This window comes from Acinonyx jubatus, chromosome E4 (genome assembly GCF_027475565.1).
Source record: "Acinonyx jubatus isolate Ajub_Pintada_27869175 chromosome E4, VMU_Ajub_asm_v1.0, whole genome shotgun sequence".
In the NCBI taxonomy this organism is placed as follows: domain Eukaryota; kingdom Metazoa; phylum Chordata; class Mammalia; order Carnivora; family Felidae; genus Acinonyx; species Acinonyx jubatus.
The window spans coordinates 20,329,859-20,349,715 of record NC_069395.1 but is presented as its reverse complement, the minus strand read 5'-3'; the positions used below and the strand labels follow the sequence as shown (position 1 = coordinate 20,349,715).

The window sequence follows — 19,857 nt, the reverse complement described above, 5'->3', positions numbered from 1 at the left end:
TTTATCCAAGCAGCCTGCATAGCTGTATTCTGGAGGTTCATCTAAGTCATTTCTTCCTGTCTTTGTTTCATGGAATTATTAGTTAATGATATAGGTATTAATACCTATCTGTGCCCTTTGCAACCATGTCGTAAGGTTGCAAAGTCATAGCTCATGTTGTTTTTCACATTTTTATTTTCACATTTTTATTTTATTTATCTGTCATTCTTAACATTTTTGGGTTTCATTTGTTTCTTTGTTTTGTTTTGTTTTGTTGTTTTTTGTTTTTGTTTTAGAGAGAGAAAGAGTGCACAAGCAGAGGAAAGGGAGAGGGAGGATCCCAAGTAGGCCCCATGCTCTGCGAGGAGACCAATGCAGGGATTGATCCCATGACCCTGGATCATGACCTCAGCTGAAACCAAGAGTCAGAGATGCTCAACTGACTGAGCCACCAAGGTGACTCCAAATACCCATCATTCTTAGCACCAAGTATAGGGTCTATCTTCTATGAGAATGTGTGACCCAACGTTCAAGAAATGAGCAGTATGGTCAGATAATAGTGGGGGAAAAGGAATTCAATAAAATCTGAGTGCGGGCAGAGCAAAATATTAGCTTTAAATGTGAAAAAATAACAACAGCCCAATTTTACAATGCATAGGTAAGTTTGAGATGTCTCATGACAGGACATACTGAATCCCACTGGAATCCATGCATACAAATTATTCTGATAACACTTGAATCAAACTGGTTTGCCCATAACAATTGCAACATAGTCATATATTATCATAACATATTCTTATCTCTGTCTTAGACAATTTGTATGGATGATTAAAACTAGTTTCCAAATGTTAACTCAAATGAAGGGCATTTTTTATGCTATTTCATAGCATACTAACCTCTCAAGTTGCAAGACAGTTGGCATTTGAAATGTAGAGCCATTTCTTTTCCATGGGTTGTTTATTTTTTCTATGTGCTTGCTCATTCTTCTTTATCCTTTTACCCGATTCCTGTTCTACACCCTCCACTCAACATAGGCAACAATATTAATGTGCTTATTGTGTTTATTATTTTAAGTTTTCCTTTTCAAATGATCATTTTGTCTGCAGACTGAATATACACAAATAGGATTATATGACATAATTTACTTTTCAAAAAAGTAATCAATACATTTCTAAGATTATTTATCTTCTTAGATTTCCCTCTAATGTGTTGCTTCTAACTGCCTCCTGATATTTCATGATGCACTGCCACCACGGTTTACCCATCTATTCCACCCATCTCCATAAACAATCCTTCACTGAGCATCTATTTATATGTCATCTAAACTACCTTTGTGAAAATCTTGCTGGGATGTGTGATCAGGAGCAGATTGTATATATTTTATATTTAATTAAGTAATTCAAGACCTCTTTCCAGCAAGGTCTCACCAGTGTAATTTTCCACAGTGGAGAATGAGGGCTTATACAGACCCAGCACTTTGTATTAGACAGCTTTCTAATAGAAAAGTGTTGTGTCCTTATTGCTTTAATTTGCATTTCCCTAATAACTATGATTTTGAGCATCACTCTTCTATTTGTCATCTCATTTGTTTTTCTCTGCTGGAAAGGATTTGACATGCCTTTGCTTATTTTTGTTTTTGGATTGCAGGGTTTTTTTTCCCTTGTTTTAGATTTATTTCTATACTTTTTTCTTATTGGATTGTGTTTTGAAAGGTTTATTTAAGAAATTATTTTTTTGGTTTTGGTCATAGTGATTTCCTAACATTTCTTCCAGTGAACATTTATTCTAGATTTAAGTCTTTAGTCCATCTAAACTTTCCATTTTTGCGTGGTATTAAGTAGGGATCCAGTTTTATATTTATCCATATAGTGAGCCAGTTTTTCTACACCAAACAATCTTTCATTTTCTAGTTGATCTGTGGGGTACACTATTCATAGTGTATCTGTATGCAGGTCTGTCTGTGAGCTCTCCATTTTGGTTTATTGGTTCATTTGCGGGTTTTTGTTGTTGTTGTTGTTGTTTTGCACCAATGGCTTTTGAATTGGTCAGAGCAGGGTATGTTATGCTGTGGTAACAAACAGCTTGAAAATATCAGTGACTTAGAACAGTAGAGGTTTAGTTCTCATTCATGCTGCAGATCCCATGCAGGTCTGAAAGGAGCTCCAGTCGTCTCAGTTTCTCAGGAGCACGGCCTGTGGGAGCAACCTGCAATGTGTGTGCTGCTGTTCATGGACCACAGGGAAGGAAGGGCTAGAGGGTTTCATGTTGTCAATTCAATAAACGCTCCAGTGGAAAAGTGAAATATCCAACTTTGGCTTATAATTTACCCTCCAAAACAAGGGTTCAGGGAGCAGCATTCTTCCATGTGATCACAACCTGGAAACCCAGACGTGTTTAGTGAACAGGATTAATGACTGCTATAACTTATAATTTCTGAATATCATATTCTCTTATTTACACAGCCTTAATATACCTTCTCTTAATTCTCTCCTCTCTAAACACAGAGCTACTTAGTCCAATTTTTTCTAATCTCTTAATAGGGTCACTTAATAACCCCCAACATTTCCAAATTGCTCTCCAGTTTGGCTTCCCTGCTTACAGGGTTACTTTTAACCCTGTCTATCTCCAATTCCAATTTATCACTTTCACTACTATTAATCTAATTATTCTAAATTTAATACTGATATTTTGAATAACCAGCTCAAAGCTGATAATTTTCTCTCCTTGCCACTTGGAATGGCATGGTATATACATAGCCTTTCCCCCACTTGTTCTGCCGTCTCAAATATTTCTCCAGACACACTATGGTCCTTGAATTTACCCAAATGCACAGGAACATTTTATTCCTTAGTGTCTATGTCCAGTAGTTTTTTTTCCTTTGTGTTCTTTTCTCATTTGCTACTTTCTAAATTTTAGATCCTTCATACTCTAATACTTTAATCATATTTTTTGTCAAAGTAATCACAGTGTCTTTTGCCCTTATTAACTTGCACAAACGTAATGTAAGTATCTTGAAGAAATATGTTACATAGGATTTGACTTTATATATATATATTATATACATAAAATATATATAATATATATATAAATATATATAGAAATATATATATATTTCTGTCTAACATGTAGTTAGCATTCAGAAAATATTTTATTAAATTCAAGAGTGCATGAAAGAATAAGCAGGTAAAATATATTAATGCTCTTCATTTATGAATTCTTCTAAGGTTCAGTTCTGGGGCCTTAGAACTTCTGGGACTTAACCAGAGTTATTCTTGAACCCCTCTGAAACTTTAGGACATGTTGCCAGGTTTTTCCACTTAGATTAGATTTCTATGATTAATAAGTTGCCCTGACTTTGTAGAAGAAAGACTTTAGCAAAGACTTGGTGGAAAGATTCTATGGCTCAGTGCAATGGTTAGAACTTCTAAGCTAGGTGATAAGTGTCAACAGTTCTTCCTGTAAATCACTTGGAAGTTCACATTAGATAATTCAGAAATTCCACATCTAGTATAAATGTAAAGGTAAAAATAGTATGAAATACACACACACACACACACACACACATGCACACTCACACACACACACAAATACTCCCATTATATTTCACATAATGTAGTTAGAAAATAAACCTTCCTAAGATATGTTTACAATGAGTTTAATTAGATGACTTAAAGCCAGGTGTTTTAACAATGCTGTAGGTATTTTACATTTAGGAAAATATATTATAAACAAACTGTTAAATATATCTTCTTCCAAAGGATACGAGATCCCAAGGAGCCATTGATTTGCACATTGCTTAGCAACATAATCATAACATTTCTAACATTTAGAAACTGAGAATGCAAAAGATATAACCCTATAGTTGTTTCCATGTCCTGTTGTGGGGTATGGAGACCATTTTTTCTATTGTATGCAATGAGCAACTTAAAAAAATACAGTCCAGGCAATCCATTTGCATGAAGTTTTATTAAAGGGCATATTTTTGAATAGTTTTGAGAGTTTCTCGCACTCTGTATTTCTTATTAGATTTTCTATGACCCCATGTGGGAGGAATGGCTAAAATCTGGGAAGAAAGAGTTAGAATTTGAAGTGACTTTGACGTATTTGAGAAATGGTTAGTAGTAATTTTTTGTGTTACTTTCATTCTCCAATGCAGTGCTTGATCTGACTGCTAAAAACAGAACAAAGAAAATTCATTTAAATTTTAGCAAGAGTAATTTGGATCAAGCAAAAGAAAAGTCTTTTAATGGTTCAAAGAGAAGTTAGACATAAAAGTGGATTACTCATGAAAGCCATACTTTTCCATTCACTGAATTAAATATGGACAAACCATGATTTGGACCAAAAAGTTAAGATATGGATAATGGAGTAAAATCAATGGCCAAACTCTAAATGACTATTTCCTCTTTTGCTTACTTTGCATATCAATGTTTTCTTGCTATTAGGTACATAAAATAATTAACTCCAGGAAAATAAATAAATACATATTATGTACACATGCAATGATTATTTTAATAAAATCATAATGGGGCGCCTGTGTGGCTCAGTTGGTTAGGCGACCGGCTTCGGCTCAGGTCATGATCTTGCGATTCATGAGTTGGAGCCCCTCATCGGGCTCTGCGCTGACAGCTCAGAGCCTGGAGCTTGCTTTGGATTCTGTGTCCCCTTCTCTCTCTGTCCCTTCCCCTGCCCACACTCTATGTCTTTCTGTCTCTCAATAATAAATAAACATTAAAAAAATTTAAAAAAATAAAATCATAATGGTTAGTGTTTATTGTAAACTAGAAGACTTTGGAGGAGTGGTTTAGCTGAAATCTCCACATGACCTACATGATAGAGACAAACCAAACACTCAGGTTTCTCTCTTTGAAAGTTTGGATATAAAAACACAGAATCATATGTTTTAGGGGCAAAAGTTGACCTATACGCAAGCTATCAGCAGCTTTTTCCTGGTGACACTGTATAATAAAGAATTTGGCCTTGGCCAAACAGACGTTGACCCTTTGCCCTTTGCTTCTAAGAGGCAACCTATGTTATAAGAGAGGGAAGTACTTTTATTTAGGTTGGAGAATGACCACACACAATAGTCATAGAAAGACCTACTGTGTGATTTTTAGTGGGAACTCTGTATCATTCACAAATCAGTGGGCCCGGAGAATGAGTTCCACCATGTGGGCAAATAATCTATTAATGCCTACCTGATCAATCTCCAATAAAGACTCTAGACATCGAGACTCAGGCAAACTTCCCTGGTTAGCAATACTCTGTGTACATTGTCACACATCAATCTGGGACGGTAATGTTTCCTGTGGACAACAGAAGCTTCAGATTTAGAACACTTCAAAAGTCTGTCTTATGTGTCTCTGCCTGTGACTTATTCTTATTTGTACACTTTCAATGTAACAAACCATACCATCCCCATGGCTATAATGGCTTTGAATGAGTTCTATAAGTCCTTCCAGAAAATCATTTAAACTGAGGGTAGTTTTGGGGAACTCCTGAGAGTTAGAAGCGAGAGCAGTCTTAGTATGGTGCTCTCAAAATTTGCATTTTGGCTAGCTCTAGGTAGACAGAATGCAGAGCTTTATGAGGAAAGATGGGGTATAGATTTGGAGGTGAAAATTTTCATAACTATACTATTCATAATTATAAGGGACTCAAAGTCCTAGTAGCTTCCATTCATGGTGGGGTAATATCATTTTTGCATTTTTTCTACCTGAAAACAAAGTAAAATTCTTCATCACCATTATTAGTATTGTTCATGTCACTTAGGGGACAGGAGAAAATTAATTAATATAAAACCAAGTTGCTACAGTTTCCTCTCCTATGAAATAGAATTTGGATTAGTCAGTAAAAGAGCTAGAGCACCACCCACAGAAGTGGAATACGATATTACCATAAAACAGACCCAGCAAACATTGTGTGTCATTTAAAATAGTGGGCTGTACAAACTATTAGGCACTTTGTTAATTGCTTTACATAGGCTATTAATTTTTCATTAAAATAACTCTGAGATATATGCTATTATTATTCCCCTTTAGCGAGGATAACATTGAGAAAAACAAAAGTTAAGTTACCTGTTTATTGATCCAGCATGTCCACTTAAAACTTAAAAAGCACCTAAGACATTTTTTGGGTGGTGTTAGAGGGAAGTAAAACACTGTTGCTTCCCTCCAGTGTGATATAGTTATGTCTTGGTGCCTGGGGACACGTGGGAGTCACCAGTGAGAACAACACAAAATCTGCAAAAGAGAGATTAGAAATTCTCAAGAACCAAAACTCTTCTCTTCAATAATTTACACTTCAAAATACAATTTTTCTTTTATAAATTTACCTTTCAAATGTATATATTTTTAAACATGCAGTTGCATATTTTATTATATATGCTTTAATATATTTTTATTTGTCCTGTATGTGTTCTGCATGGAACTTTATTTCATCATTTAAAGAAACTAGGACAAATGAGAAATAAAATGAAGAAAACTAGCATAGAGAAAATAATGAGATTAACACAATAAATCATGCTTTTGAGGTCCTACATAAGGAAATGTTAGGCTTGCCATGTTATCTATAAATGTTTCTGGGTATGCTCCTCAAATAAAATAATATAGTTAGTTTGGGATTCTACATATCCACTTCGTTTATAAGCTTGATAGAGGAAATATAAAAAGATATAACTAAAAAAATATATATTCTTCATTTAAAAAAATGTCAGAGAGATTTCCAGATTTTAAGGTAATCATGAGTACCCCATAGTACAAGGTTGTGGCTGGAAGCAGCTCCATCCTCTTTTGTGTCTAAATGTTAACTTATAAATAGTGCTTTCAGGGAAGTTTGTCAACTCTGGATCAAGGTAGAGGTAAAGGTACAATTTCTGTACGTGTTCCTTCCTCTTCCACTGACTTGATATAGACAAGCTTGATAATCTTGGAAGTCATGGGTTCTTAAGATAGAGGGATTCTAGATCTCTGAAGATCTCTCTAGATCACTTGGATTAGAACTGGTCAGGAGTAATTAACGTGAGCAAAAAATAAACTTCTATTATGTTTAAACGATTATATACAGGAGTGTTACCCTAATTAATACACCCTTTTAAAGACATTTCTCAACATGCAGTTTGTAGAACATTATGTCATTCACACATTTATTCAATCATTCATTAACTTATTTTAAAATTTGTATTATTAAATGCTTTATTACTTTCCAGGAAGATGAAGCAACAATATAAAATTAAGTAAATAAGATTATTTCAGATAGATTTAAGTGCATTTAAAGAGATACAGGAAGAAGTAATTTTTTAAAGGTATAAATAGTATTATGCACTATGTTATGGTCATTGATCCCTGTGAGAATTGGAATAAGAACTGGAGATTGAGGAAGAGTCAGTCAAATAGATACATAGTCAAGAGTTTTCCAGGAAATGATATTACTGTAGGAGTTATAAATTTGAAGTACTTGAGAAATAAAAAGAGGATCAGCATGCAAACTAAGCAGAACTTGGTAAAAAAGCAAAACTGAAAAGGTAGGTGAAGGCTAAATAATAAAGGAGCTTATATGTCAAGAAAGGGAATTTGAATTTTCTGTACATGCAATAGATACCACTGGAAGAGAGTTATACCAGTTAATTTAAATTTTTTTCCAAGGGCCCCACTGTTGCTGCTCAGTGGAAAATGGATTATATGTTCAAAAAAGTGAAAGGAATGAAGCAGTGAAGAGGCCATTGCAGGGTGATAATATTGAGGGATATTTGACTGGGGAAATGCTGGAGAAGGAGAGGCTTGAGGGGACCAGAGATGTATTTTGCAGTTAGGGACTCTATGTAGCTTGTTAAGAATGAGATGTGAGGGGTAAGGGAAAGGGATGAATCAAAATGACCCATCTTCCATGGCTTGAGAACCTGGGAAGTCAGTGATTTAATTTACTAATACAAAGAAACTGGTGTAGAAACGGATTGGGGAAAGCAATGTTCAGGAACTGGGTTTGGGACATGATTAAATTTGAGTTATCCAGCAGACATTTAAGTAAGGGTCTTGCATAGTCACTGGATATGCTCACAGCAAAATCTCGCTCAGCAAAAGATTACTTAAACAATCAATCTTACTGCACTGAAAGCTACCTGGAGATATTGGTCCACTTAATAGTTATTATTTCCAGCACCAGGTCTGGCACATAGATGGTACGAACTCATGACTTTCAGAGTAAACGAATGCTAGGTAAATGGAGCAATTTATTGTTCATTTAAGGTAACACACATAAAAACACACACACAAACACACACACATTCCTTATCATGGTAATCAACACAATGTAGTGATACAGTGTAGAATGCCAAGATTGATATTCCAGTTTTGCTACTCACTAGATAAGTGGACTTAGGAGGTTGTAAAACACAATGGTTTCTACCTCTTTAACATAGAAATGAAAATACTGCATTAGTTCCACTTCCAGGATGGTGACATGAGGAACTCTGTGGAAAGCTGGTGAAAATTATAAAAACAAAACCAAAAAACTACCTTTTCTGGAAATTGTCCTATGTGCATAGAGCGAATCAAGAAACACTTATTCAAGAAAATCTACTAAACCTCAATAAGGTTGTTGTGGCTTTGAGTCAAAACTCATTCTCTCTTTTTCCAGCCTGCAGCTCAACTTGATAGAAGCTCAACTCTGGGAGGGTGTAACTAAAAAATGGGGCTCCCTCTCCCCTCAGCTCCTAATCAGGATTTACCATAGTTCCCTGATAGGGACAAGCCACAACATTCCTTATTCTCTCTATGCTGAAGAACCTAAATTCCTGGTGAGTGTGGTCAAGAGGTCAAGGACTCCCTTCCTCCACCTATCCCTCACCCATAGAATGGAGGCCGCACTCAAGGTGTGCAGCCTGAGAACCCTGATGCCCCGGTTGCCTTCATTCCAAGGTACTCAGGGCAACGTTTCCACTCTAGAAGAGACAAGACAAGAAGATCAGAGCTACTGCCCCACTCGGTGTCCAGAGTAGGGGCTCAGAGATTTTGCTCAGAGGGTGAAATAATCCATAAGAGTACATATTTCTGAAGCTTTCCCCAAGGAAGTGACTTTATTTAAAACAGAGTGTGTGGAAATACTATGTGGAAGGCTAATGGTGCGCTAGAAAAGCAATAACTTCTCTTAATTGTGAACAGCAAGTTAAATGTGAGGTCAGACAGTTCAACAGAGAAAGGGGAAATGAGACAGAGAACAGGCCTGCTAGGGTCAGAACAAATTTCAGACTGGCCTCAAAAACTACCCCTTCCTGAGTTTAACTGAAGCAGACTGTTAATAGATATGTATACAGGGCATTGCTGAAAATAATAGCCAGCCATTAATTAATGGGGTCTAATTTATAGGTGAGGCAGTCACTTTAACAGAGAAGCTATAGAAAGGGAGTCAAAGACAACCCTGCTAATACTGTCATTTCAGGTGACATGCCTAAGGACCCATCCTCTGAGGAGACAAATAAAGGCTTTACATTGTGACAGAAACAGAAATAGCTAAATAACAAAACAAAATAGAAGCAAACAACAAAAATAAGTTCCCTAGAGGGATGGGAGGCAACAAGTATACAGAATTGCTACAATGTATGACCTAATTTTTCCAATTTTTTAGCAAAAAAATAGGAGACATGCAGAGATGGGAAATTGTGGCCCACATATAGGAAGAAAGCTGGCAACAGAAACTGTTTATAAGAGGGACTAGATATCAGATTTAACAGAAAAAAATATTTCCAAATAGTGGTTATAAGCCATTATAAATATGTTCAGAGACTAATGGACATAATACTTAAAGAAATAAAGGAACTATATATATATATATATATATATATATATATATATATATATATATAAAGGGAAATGAAAAATGGAACTAAGCAGTGTAGTTGAACTGGTAGGAGACTCAGTAAACTTCAAGATAGGTCGATAGAGACTGTGCAATCTAAAGAATAGAGGGAAAATAGAATGAATAAAAATAAAGAGAGCTTAAGAGAAACGTGGGAACTTACCCTTGAAATTTTTGATAATATTGAGCTCCATTAAAAAGAGATCACAAATTAATGTTTATGTGTAAACTTTATGAGCTCATCATTTAGTTTTAAGTTGTCCAAAATTTTACATAAATGAGAGAAGAATATTGGTGCAATATATCAACAAGTAATTTCGGACCCTTACTCTGTGCCCAGTGGGCATCAAGGGATACAAAGATAGACAGTATGACATTTGTCTTCAAATTACTTACATTGTTTTCAAGGACACAAATTGGGTGCCTGGGTGGCTCCGTCAGTTGAGCGTCTGACTCTTGATTTCAGCTCAGGCCATCATCCCAGCATTGTGGGATTGAGCCCCATGCCTGGCTCTGTTCTGAGCATGGAGCTAGCTTAAAGATTCTCTCTCAAAAAAAAGGGTGGGGGGAGACAAATTAGAAACACATGGGAGAGGCAGATAATGGTAAAAAGGTTAGCATTAAAAGCTTACAGTGTTGTGTAGACACTAATGTAATGAAAATTTCAAGAAGTTATTATTGAGGAAATGTTAGAATGCTTCCAGCAAAACAGATTTTTCAAAAGACTTTAAAGATCAGATAAGATTTGGACATGTGGAAAAAATGGAGGAGGATGTATGCTGACCATGAAGAATTAATGATTTGGACACCCAAATGATGAATTTGGTCCTTTCCTTGCAAGAGTCTGAAATCTGTGAAGCAATATGTTGATAGAGATGTGGACAAATCTATGTTTTTGAGAGGATAACTGATATTTTACTTGATTATTATAAATTCTGGGAAACCGAGATGGAAGTAAATTGGCCATGAATACCACCGAAAATTCTTAAAGAAATTTATGGGATTTATTTTCTTTAAAGTTCTTTTCATAAGCTTACATACACAAATTCAAATCATAATCTGTGGGCAGATAATTGAAGCTCTTGGTTTCTTTTATTGAAGATAACTTCACTAGTTTTCTGTAACATCACAATAGTTTCAGCATTGCTTAATAACACCAAGCTTCAGCATTTAAAGCCCTTTACATAATATAATTTTACTACGGCACAAATTAAAGTTTAAAAGTCTTTTCCAACAAGTATATAAAACATACGAGGCTACAGCACCATTTAGAAAGTGCAGGAGTAATGTGACCATCAAGACTCATTCCTTTTAATGTTCTGGTTCTCCCCAAATAACGTCTACTTACTATTTGAATTACCTTGGTTGTTTGCCTGAGCTACTTGAACTAGTAAACTATTAAACACATTTTCTTCTATTCAGAAACAAACACTTCTTTCTAATTTCTGTTCTGAGGTTTCCAGTTTTTTAAATATTCCCCTTCTTTGGAATTGTCATAAACAATATATTAAGCTAATGATATTAATGATTTGTTCTCTCTTCTGCTTTTCAGAGCTGTGGCAGGCTAGTTAATCTTCAGTGCAATATGCAAATCGAGTTTCTGAATTTGGCATGCAAATGAACTTGAGAGGTAAGTGTAAAAGTTAACTTCAGTAAAAAAATCAAAGCCCGCCCAGGCCTTCATATTTCAGGGTTAGTGTGTTGAATCCATATTCATATTAGTTGTATTTAAGAAATATTATTCAATTTTGATTTATTTATTTATTTATTTATTTATTTATTGTGCTGAAATATTTACTTTGAGTCTAGGTCTCTTAAAAGACACATATTTCCAAAGACCCTTCAAAATACCTCCACTAGAGATATAAGCAAATCTATATGAGTTTTGCATTTTTACTGCCAGCTACTAAGAAAAGTGAGGAGGACTGCATGAAAGAAAAACAATCTTGGATTAACACTGATTCTTTATTTGTCTGACTTTCAAGGAAAGTGGTCCTTTTTAGGACCTTGGTTGCAGTCATTGAAATTATTATTAGTGCAAACTTTTTGGAAATCAAAATACATTTATTAATTAATTTGCTCCCACAGGTACTAAAAACAAAGAAGAGAACATTCTGTGCAATCCCAGTTGTAATTACTGTTTGAAGTTTAAAACTGTCAGGCTATTTTAAAAGTTAATTTCACAGATAATAAGCCCTTAAACAGTAGTTATTCTATCACTGGAATGAAATTACATACAAAACTTAAATAAGTTTTTCTTTGATTTTACAGAGATAAAATTGGGTATGGCATGAACATTTGATGATATAGCAAATGTAGCTTGCAAACCATTTTCATTGATTGTATATCTGGTTATAGGTTGGATTCCCTGGGAAGTCGAGTTTGAGATGGGGATTAGTGCATAGGATGTTTATTAAGGAGTGCTTGGGGGATCAACGCTGTGAAGGGAGAAAGGAAGCAGATGTAGGCAGATGTTCAACTGTGAAGTCATCCCAATAAAGGCCTCCGCTAACCCCCACAGGGACATCAAAAGTGAGATTCAGAATTGTCTCATGTAACAGCAAGGGATCTAGGCCTTTCCCTCTTTCATGTGTATCAGTTATTAAATGAAGAATGCCTTTGGATGAAGGCATGAGCTTAGACAGACCAGTATTTTCATCTAAGGCAAACTATAGAGACGTCTGACAGTGACAGCAATCCTTTGGAAGGACTCCCAGAAAATAGGGCAATATTGACTTTATTGTGGAGCAGGATCTGAGAGGGCTTATGCAATGACCAATTAGAGAATCATAGTGCAGATCCCTAGTGTTCTGGAGCAAGGCCATACCAACTAAAATGGAGAATTGTATACTTTTTGGAAACCAGTTTCTGTGTTGCCTGGCCATGGTACAGATAGAGTGTCTGAACAGTGAACACTCAATAACCACGAAGCCAGAACTATTAGTCATGAGGTGTATTCTACTGGATCTACCAGGTCAAAAATCTGGGCAGGCCCAGCAGGTACAGTTCACCCCTAACTTCTGGCCTAGGGAGGTCCCATCCCTGCATCTTTTCCCACCACTGATACCTCCAAAACAATAGGGTCTAATATGTCAAATGGCTTCAGCCACAGAGCTGCTTGCACCATGATCTGGATTTGCTGCAGAGCTCTTTCTTCCTTTGGATTTTATACATATATTAGAGCTTTTCATATTACCTTTGCGGGGTATTGGTCTGCTTGAACTGTCATAACGTAATACAATAGACTGGGTAGCTTAAACAACAGAAACATTACTATTATTATGCCTAATAGGTATAGAGGCTAGCAATTCAAGATCAAGATGCCAGGAAGATAGATTTCATTATGAGGCTGCTTGGCTTGTAGGTTGCCACCATCTCTCTGTGTGATCTCTTCTTAGTGCACACACAGGGAAAGAAAGGTTGAGTGAGCTTTCAGGTGTCTCCTCTTATAAGGACTCTCATCCTGTCAAATCAGGGCCCCATCCTTACGGCCTCAATTAACCTTAATTACCTTTTTATGGGCCCTATCTGCAAATACAACATATTGGGGGTTAAGGCTTAAGCATATGAACTTGAAGTGGAACACAATTTGTATTTTCTTTTATTTTTAAAAGTTTATTTATTTCGAGAGAGAGAGAAAAGGAGAGAGAGAGAGAGAGAGAGAGAGAGAGAGAGAGCAGGGGAGGAGCAGAGAGAGGGAGGCAGAATCCCAAGCAGGCTCCATAGCTGTCAGCACAGAGCTTAACATGGGACTTGAACTCACAAACCGTGAGATCATGACCTGAGCTGAGATTAAGAGTTGGACGCTTAACTGACTGAGCCACCCAGGCACCCCCACAATTTATATATTTTATATATTTATTTTTTATATTTTATATATTTGCAATTTGTATTTTGCCCATTCCCTTCAGGCCATGACCTCAGAATGTACTCTCCCAGACTCTGCTAACACATATATTCAAGATCCTTTGCTGTTCTTTCATGGTATACCCTTTACTCACTTTGATCAGCATGTTCCTGTTTGACTCTTACCACCAATTATTGGCATAATAACCATGAATGGAAGAAATTCATAATGGAAACACTTGTTTTCTGCAATTAGTTTATGAAAATGGGAGTTCTAGCTCTTAACTTGGAGGATGGGCCCATTCTTTGTGTCCAAATGGTTCAGGGAAAGCTGGAAATTAAAAAAATGAGAGGACGAGATAAAACCAGGTTTCAAGGCTGTATTCTTTCTCAACCAGGACTCTGAACTTGGTGAGGCAAACCTGCCTGGTTTGGGAGTTTCACCTCTTTGGAACTCAGCTATTCTTACGGTGGAGTCCTGGGTTTGATGCTCATTGTCAGATAGATAGAAAGCAATCCAGCTCCAACATCCCATCTCAATATTTGTATTTTTGGAACACTCCTGGTTCTCATAACAACTGTTGCATGCTGGATTCCCTGGGGGTTAGATTATGAGGTAAATATTACCATATAGTATTTTATTATTAGGAAGTGCACTTAGTACACGGGTAGAAGGGTGAGGAAAGAAGCCAGATTGGGCAAAAGGGGAAGTTGAGCTGCAATGCAGATCAACAGAGGCCTACATTGACCTTATAAGGTGCTCTGCAGCTGAGATGAGTCTTCAGAATCATTCCAAGATGGATGAATGGGATGGACTTTCACCCTCACTTTGGTCAATCATTGATTGCAGCCTGCTTTTGGAAAGAGGTATGGCCTCAGGTCACTTTTCTTTATCTAAGACACTAAGAGAGCTGGGAGTCAAAGTTCATTTCTTGGCAGCATCCCCATAGGTGGGGAATAGTGAGTCCATTTCTGAAGGGGCATATAGCAGCAAATTGCAGCATCCATCACATGTTGCCACTGGAAAAATACTGGGGTCATGAAACCAGTTTATGGCACATTTTAACTTCCATTTCTGGCAATCATTTCCTCTTTCTTGCTTCCTCCTTCTTTCTTTGGTGTCTAAAGACATCTGTGCCCCTTAAGACCATTACATAAGAGATTTCATAAATATAGAGGCAAAAGGAATGAGCCTGAGCATTCACAAGAAAGAAACCTGACAACTCTACCTTTCCTCTAAAGTATCATGTGTAGGACTGTCAATCTCCACCTGCAAGGTTAAATGAAGTGTTAGACTACCCTTAGCCACTTGGTTAAAATTTCCTCACCCATGAAGACTCACTTCAATTATGATCTTCCATAAGAACCCTTGCTTATTTCTCCCTTAAACTAGGTTTTGTTTATGTGCATGCATTACTTTTATAAATATAAAAAGCTGAATTAAAAATTAACATTTAACATTTTAGGACTAACCCTAGATAGTCCTGGTGAGGAAAACTTCTGAGAAATTGAGCTTTACCTTACTCTGTCCTAAAGAAAACAATCAAAGGCATTTTGGAAATGTTACCTGTTACCTTTTCCCATTAGGAAGGTAGGCAGTCATTTGCCAGAAAAGTTGGGGGAGATGCTAGGATTGTATAAATGTCCTGCAAGAATGACAAAAGATGTTTCAGGGAATGTTCCCAGAGGGATATGGTGAACAATATGTCTCCACATCCAGCTCGCCCTCTCCGTTTTGTAGGTTGTTGGATTTACCCCTGGTGCAGGGGAAGGACATGATTTGTCTAAGCCAATAAAGTGATACCACTCCCTTTCCCTTGTTGATTTCTTTTGAAACAGTGATTTCTTAGCTAATTAGCATATAGCATTTTAAATCTACAGGGATTTATTTATTCAAGAATAAGCATACAATCTGATATTGGCCAATGAGATGTGAAGTTAAGTTAGGTGGGGATTTCTAGGAAAGAAGATTCTAAGATCTCATTAGAGAATTTCCAGAAATGACTCTATTCTCTTTCTTTGGACATGGAAGTTTATGGATTTAAATTTTTTTTGTTCCCAGCTCTTAAAAGAGACTGATTATTCTGCAACTATTGTGATAAGAATCCTACAGAATCAGTTTTAAGCTATTAAATTAAACAGAGACAATACTGTTCATTGACCATACTTCTGAAAATTAACTAATGGCACCCCGCCCCCCCCTTTTCTGAACATTGGAAAGTCAGGAACAGCCATACTCCAGGAGCCCAAAGGCAAGGCTTAACTAATGTCTAAAGGAACAGTCCCACCTCTGACAGCCCACCAATCACTGAATTCCATGCTTCCTAAAACACTGTATAGGATCAACTTTCCTCAGAGAGAGTCTGCCTAAAAAGACAGTTCTTCCTTGCTTACTTAAACAATAAGCTTTCTGTTTCAGATATTGAATGCTGGTCTCTTCCTTCAACAGGATCTAGGAAAAGCCATTTTGTATCTGTGAAGACGGAGGATTAAAGCAACACAGAGAGATGTTTATAGCCAAGAGAAATAAGAAGATATTGATTGAGCTGGAACCACTGGAGTAGGCTCATTTAGAAATACCTCCTTCCTTTGGACTTCCAGCTTTGTGAGCTAATAAATTCTGTCATTATTAAAGCCAGTTAAGTAGGTTTTCTCTTACTTGAATGCTATGCGAGCTAACTGATAAAAGAAGTGATGTTTAGGCTAATTCCTGAAAGATGTATTGGAGCTAATGAACAAGATAGGTGGAGAGGGCCTTGGAAGCAGAAGGAACAGCAACTAGAAAGGTAAAGGAAGGAATAAGAACAGCTGTGTTAAGGAACTTTTAAGTACCATTACTCAATGTAGTGGAATTATGAATGTATGTGGAGAACTGGGGAGAGAGAAATTATAAAAGTTATGAAATTAAAATACAGTTTAAGAAAAAAATAGCACATCTAAGTCTCTTGTATTCTTATATTTATTCTTATAAGAATCTCTAGGATTCTTATATTTATCTGCCCTCTGATGACCCACCCAAGTGTGCCATATTACCTGACTTATTCAAACTGATTTTTTTCTCCTTCACTTCTTCTGGGTATTATGGTATTGCCTTCTTAATCAACAGCTCTGTGTTCCCTGTTACTCATGCTAGGTGGCCTTCTTTTTAATATCTCTCATTTCTCTCTCTCTCTCTCCCTCTTCATTTTAACCTATGCTCCTCACCAGTGAATCATTTAGAAATCATACTTTGTCTTTCCTTTTTGCTATACCACAATAATTCTGGCTTTTCGGGGGTTCCTAGAGTATACTACTTATATTTTTATTTTTTGATGTTTTAACTTTTTGGTGTGTACTGCTCTTCAGATTACCACGTGAAGATTTATTTCTTTCTGTCTAGTCTCATCTCAAATGTCACCTCATAGAGGCCTCTCTGAGGCCTCATTACAAACTAAAAGCATAGTCAACATCTCGTTACTGTTGATTATGTCCCTCTTTTCACTTTCTTCCTAAAAGTGATCACAATCTAAATTTAATTTCTATTTTTTTGTTTGTTTATTACTATTCTCCTCCTTTTAGACTATAGGCTTCATGAAGGAAAGAAACTTTCATGGCTTGTTCATGTATCTACAAGACCAGGAAAATGTCCTGCCACTTAGTAGATGCCGACTTGATTATTGCTAAAATAGCAAAATGATAATAATCTGAGCTGAAAATGTTTTTCTTTGTCCAATTTTTTTGCCTGACATAGAAATGAAAAAAACAAAAAAGAATAAAATGAATATTAAGAGTGTGAAGAATGGAAAAATTACATGAATAAATCAGCAATCTCCATAACTAGCTAAAGATATGAAGAAGGTGATTACATTTTGACAGACGACCCAGAAATGGAAACGGAGTTGCCTATTGTCTATGTGTTTTGGTCAATAACTAGAAGCTGGTAGGTTAATTTCCCTTTGGCAACTTAGAGAAAGGTTATACAGATAGAGGTGACAAATCATTACAGTGATGGAAAGAGGCAGAACAGAATGGCCTTTGAGCCAGTTTCCTCTGGTGGCTTTGTCTTTGAGCAGTGCCTTGTACTACCTGGCTAGCAGTTTTTCTGATCCTTTTTCCCCAAAGTCCCCACTTTCCCCAAACTGTGCAGGGCACACTAATACAATGTCCTGAACACCCGAGTCATTTGATCAAGGCATCCTATTTGCACTTAGGAAAGGGATGAAGGCATTCAGATGGTAACTGCTGCAAGGATTTTATTTGTTTGTTTAGCTGTGATCAGGTCTCTGTATGACACACTTCTTAATTTGAGAGTTTTCTCCTTATTTATAGGACTGAATTACAGAAATCACAACCTTATGTTCTTGGATACATTTAATATTTTCAGATATACTAAAGACTTAAGCAAAACCAAGGAGAATTCTGTTCCTTCTGTTTCAGGAATCTGAAGCTATGGTTCTGCAATTCAACTCGTCCTGGACTGATTATTTGACTTTCCTTAATATCAACTTGGAAGTTGAGGTTGTCAACTTTGAGAAGGAGGTGCTTTGTAAGATAATGTGTATGGTGAAGACCTAAAGTCAGATTTGCAGAAGGGAAGCAAAATAAAATTAAAATGAAGTATATTTGCCAAGAAATAGAGATGTGAGACCAATATGAGAGTAAGATTTGGGATCTCTAATAGTTTTACAAGTTGAGTTCCAGTCCTTCGGGAAGTCTAGGTGCTCCTGGTTGCCATGACATACATATTCAGGTGTGTTATTTAGAGGATCAAAAGACTCTGTTCTTTGCCCTTACAGGTAGAATTATATGATTAATGTGATGGAGATAATATTGTGGTGTTTTGTAGTATGTTCTTCATCTTCTTTGTCATGTTCACAAATAAACAGACTCTAGCAATTCATCCCTAAAGAAGGAAAACAATGCAGTCGATTAAAAGCATCAGATAAGAAGAAGTGGAATGACCACTCCTCCCAGATCTAGCTGATGATGGGAGAAAGAGCCTGAAAGTGGGCAAGACATCATGGTGCACCTGTCTTCTTCACTTGTTCTCTCGCAACTTAAGTCCCTGAAGGAGGATGTACGTTACATTATATTTGTTGAAATAAAAGACAAAACTAAGGAGCCTTTTGTCCCATTCACATCTGGGGTTCTGGGCGGAGACTCCTTGCCAAATGACAGGAAAAAAACAGTGGTGTAGAATGCTTACATGGAGGGATTGATCAGAATCTCTTATCTATCACCAACCATATACAATGTATCTGAGTCAGTGATGATAGCTGTCAAATTTGGAAGAAGAGTGGGGTTGTTCTCGTTGAGGCAAAATGATCCTCATATTGAGGGTTGAGGGGAGACTCCCTTGGCAAGGATTAAATTTGGATCATTTCAGACCTTAAGAAAATATACAGAGAGGGCCTGAGGGGAAGGGTTCAGCTCTTCAGAGTTTATTGCTCCCAAGAGCTTGCTCATCATGTTGTCCTCTGCTCATAGGGGAAGCACTGAACAGGCCAGCATGAAATAGCATCTCTGTAGGGGCCAGCAAGGACCAGAGAGTAGCACTACCTAGTGAGTGTAGATTAGGGGCCTACAACCTCTCATCACCATGTGCTAGAGAAAATCCCGCAGTCTGTGAATCTACCTGAAATAAACTGTCGAAACAGAAAAAAAAAAAAAAAAAAAGGTTTAAATTTGAAAGGGCTAAATATCACTGGTTGTCAGGTTTAATTTTTTTTTCTTTTGCTACCTATCCCGTGGGGGCTTTGAGGAAGGTCAAATTCATTACAGACATCAAGGAAACTACATTTTCTTTGTACATGTGCATAGTAATAGTGAGTAAAGTCAGAATAGATTATTTTTTCTGTGATAACAAACAATACAGACAAAATGGTTCACTTCTTACATATACAGCGTGTCTATCATGGGTCAGCAGAGGCATTTCCTCCTCATAGTCACTCAGGTACACTGAGGCATCCAGCATCACAGGCATTGTTGGTAGCTTGCAGTGGGAAGAGAGAGGGTTTCACACTGGCATTTAAATTTTCTTTTAATGTTTATTTATTTTTGAGAGAGAGAGAGAGAGAGAGACCAAGTGCAAGCAAGGGAGGGGCAGAGAGAGAGGGAGACACAGAATTCAAAGCAGGCTCCAGGTTCTAAGCTGTCAGCACAGAGTCCGTCATAGGACCCAAACCCACAAACCACGAGATC

The 19,857-nt window shown here is 36.8% G+C and overlaps 1 protein-coding gene across 1 annotated transcript in view; it reads right to left on the bottom strand.

The window, feature by feature from the left end:
* RGS21 (regulator of G protein signaling 21) overlaps nucleotides 1–19,639 on the bottom strand; it is a 126,612-nt gene extending 106,973 nt beyond the window's left edge. The window contains exon 1 of the mRNA XM_053209725.1: nucleotides 19,553–19,639. Coding sequence (XP_053065700.1) covers nucleotides 19,553–19,639 — 87 coding nt within the window. The remainder of the gene's footprint in view (nucleotides 1–19,552) is intronic.
* Nucleotides 19,640–19,857: the final 218 nt, after the last annotated feature.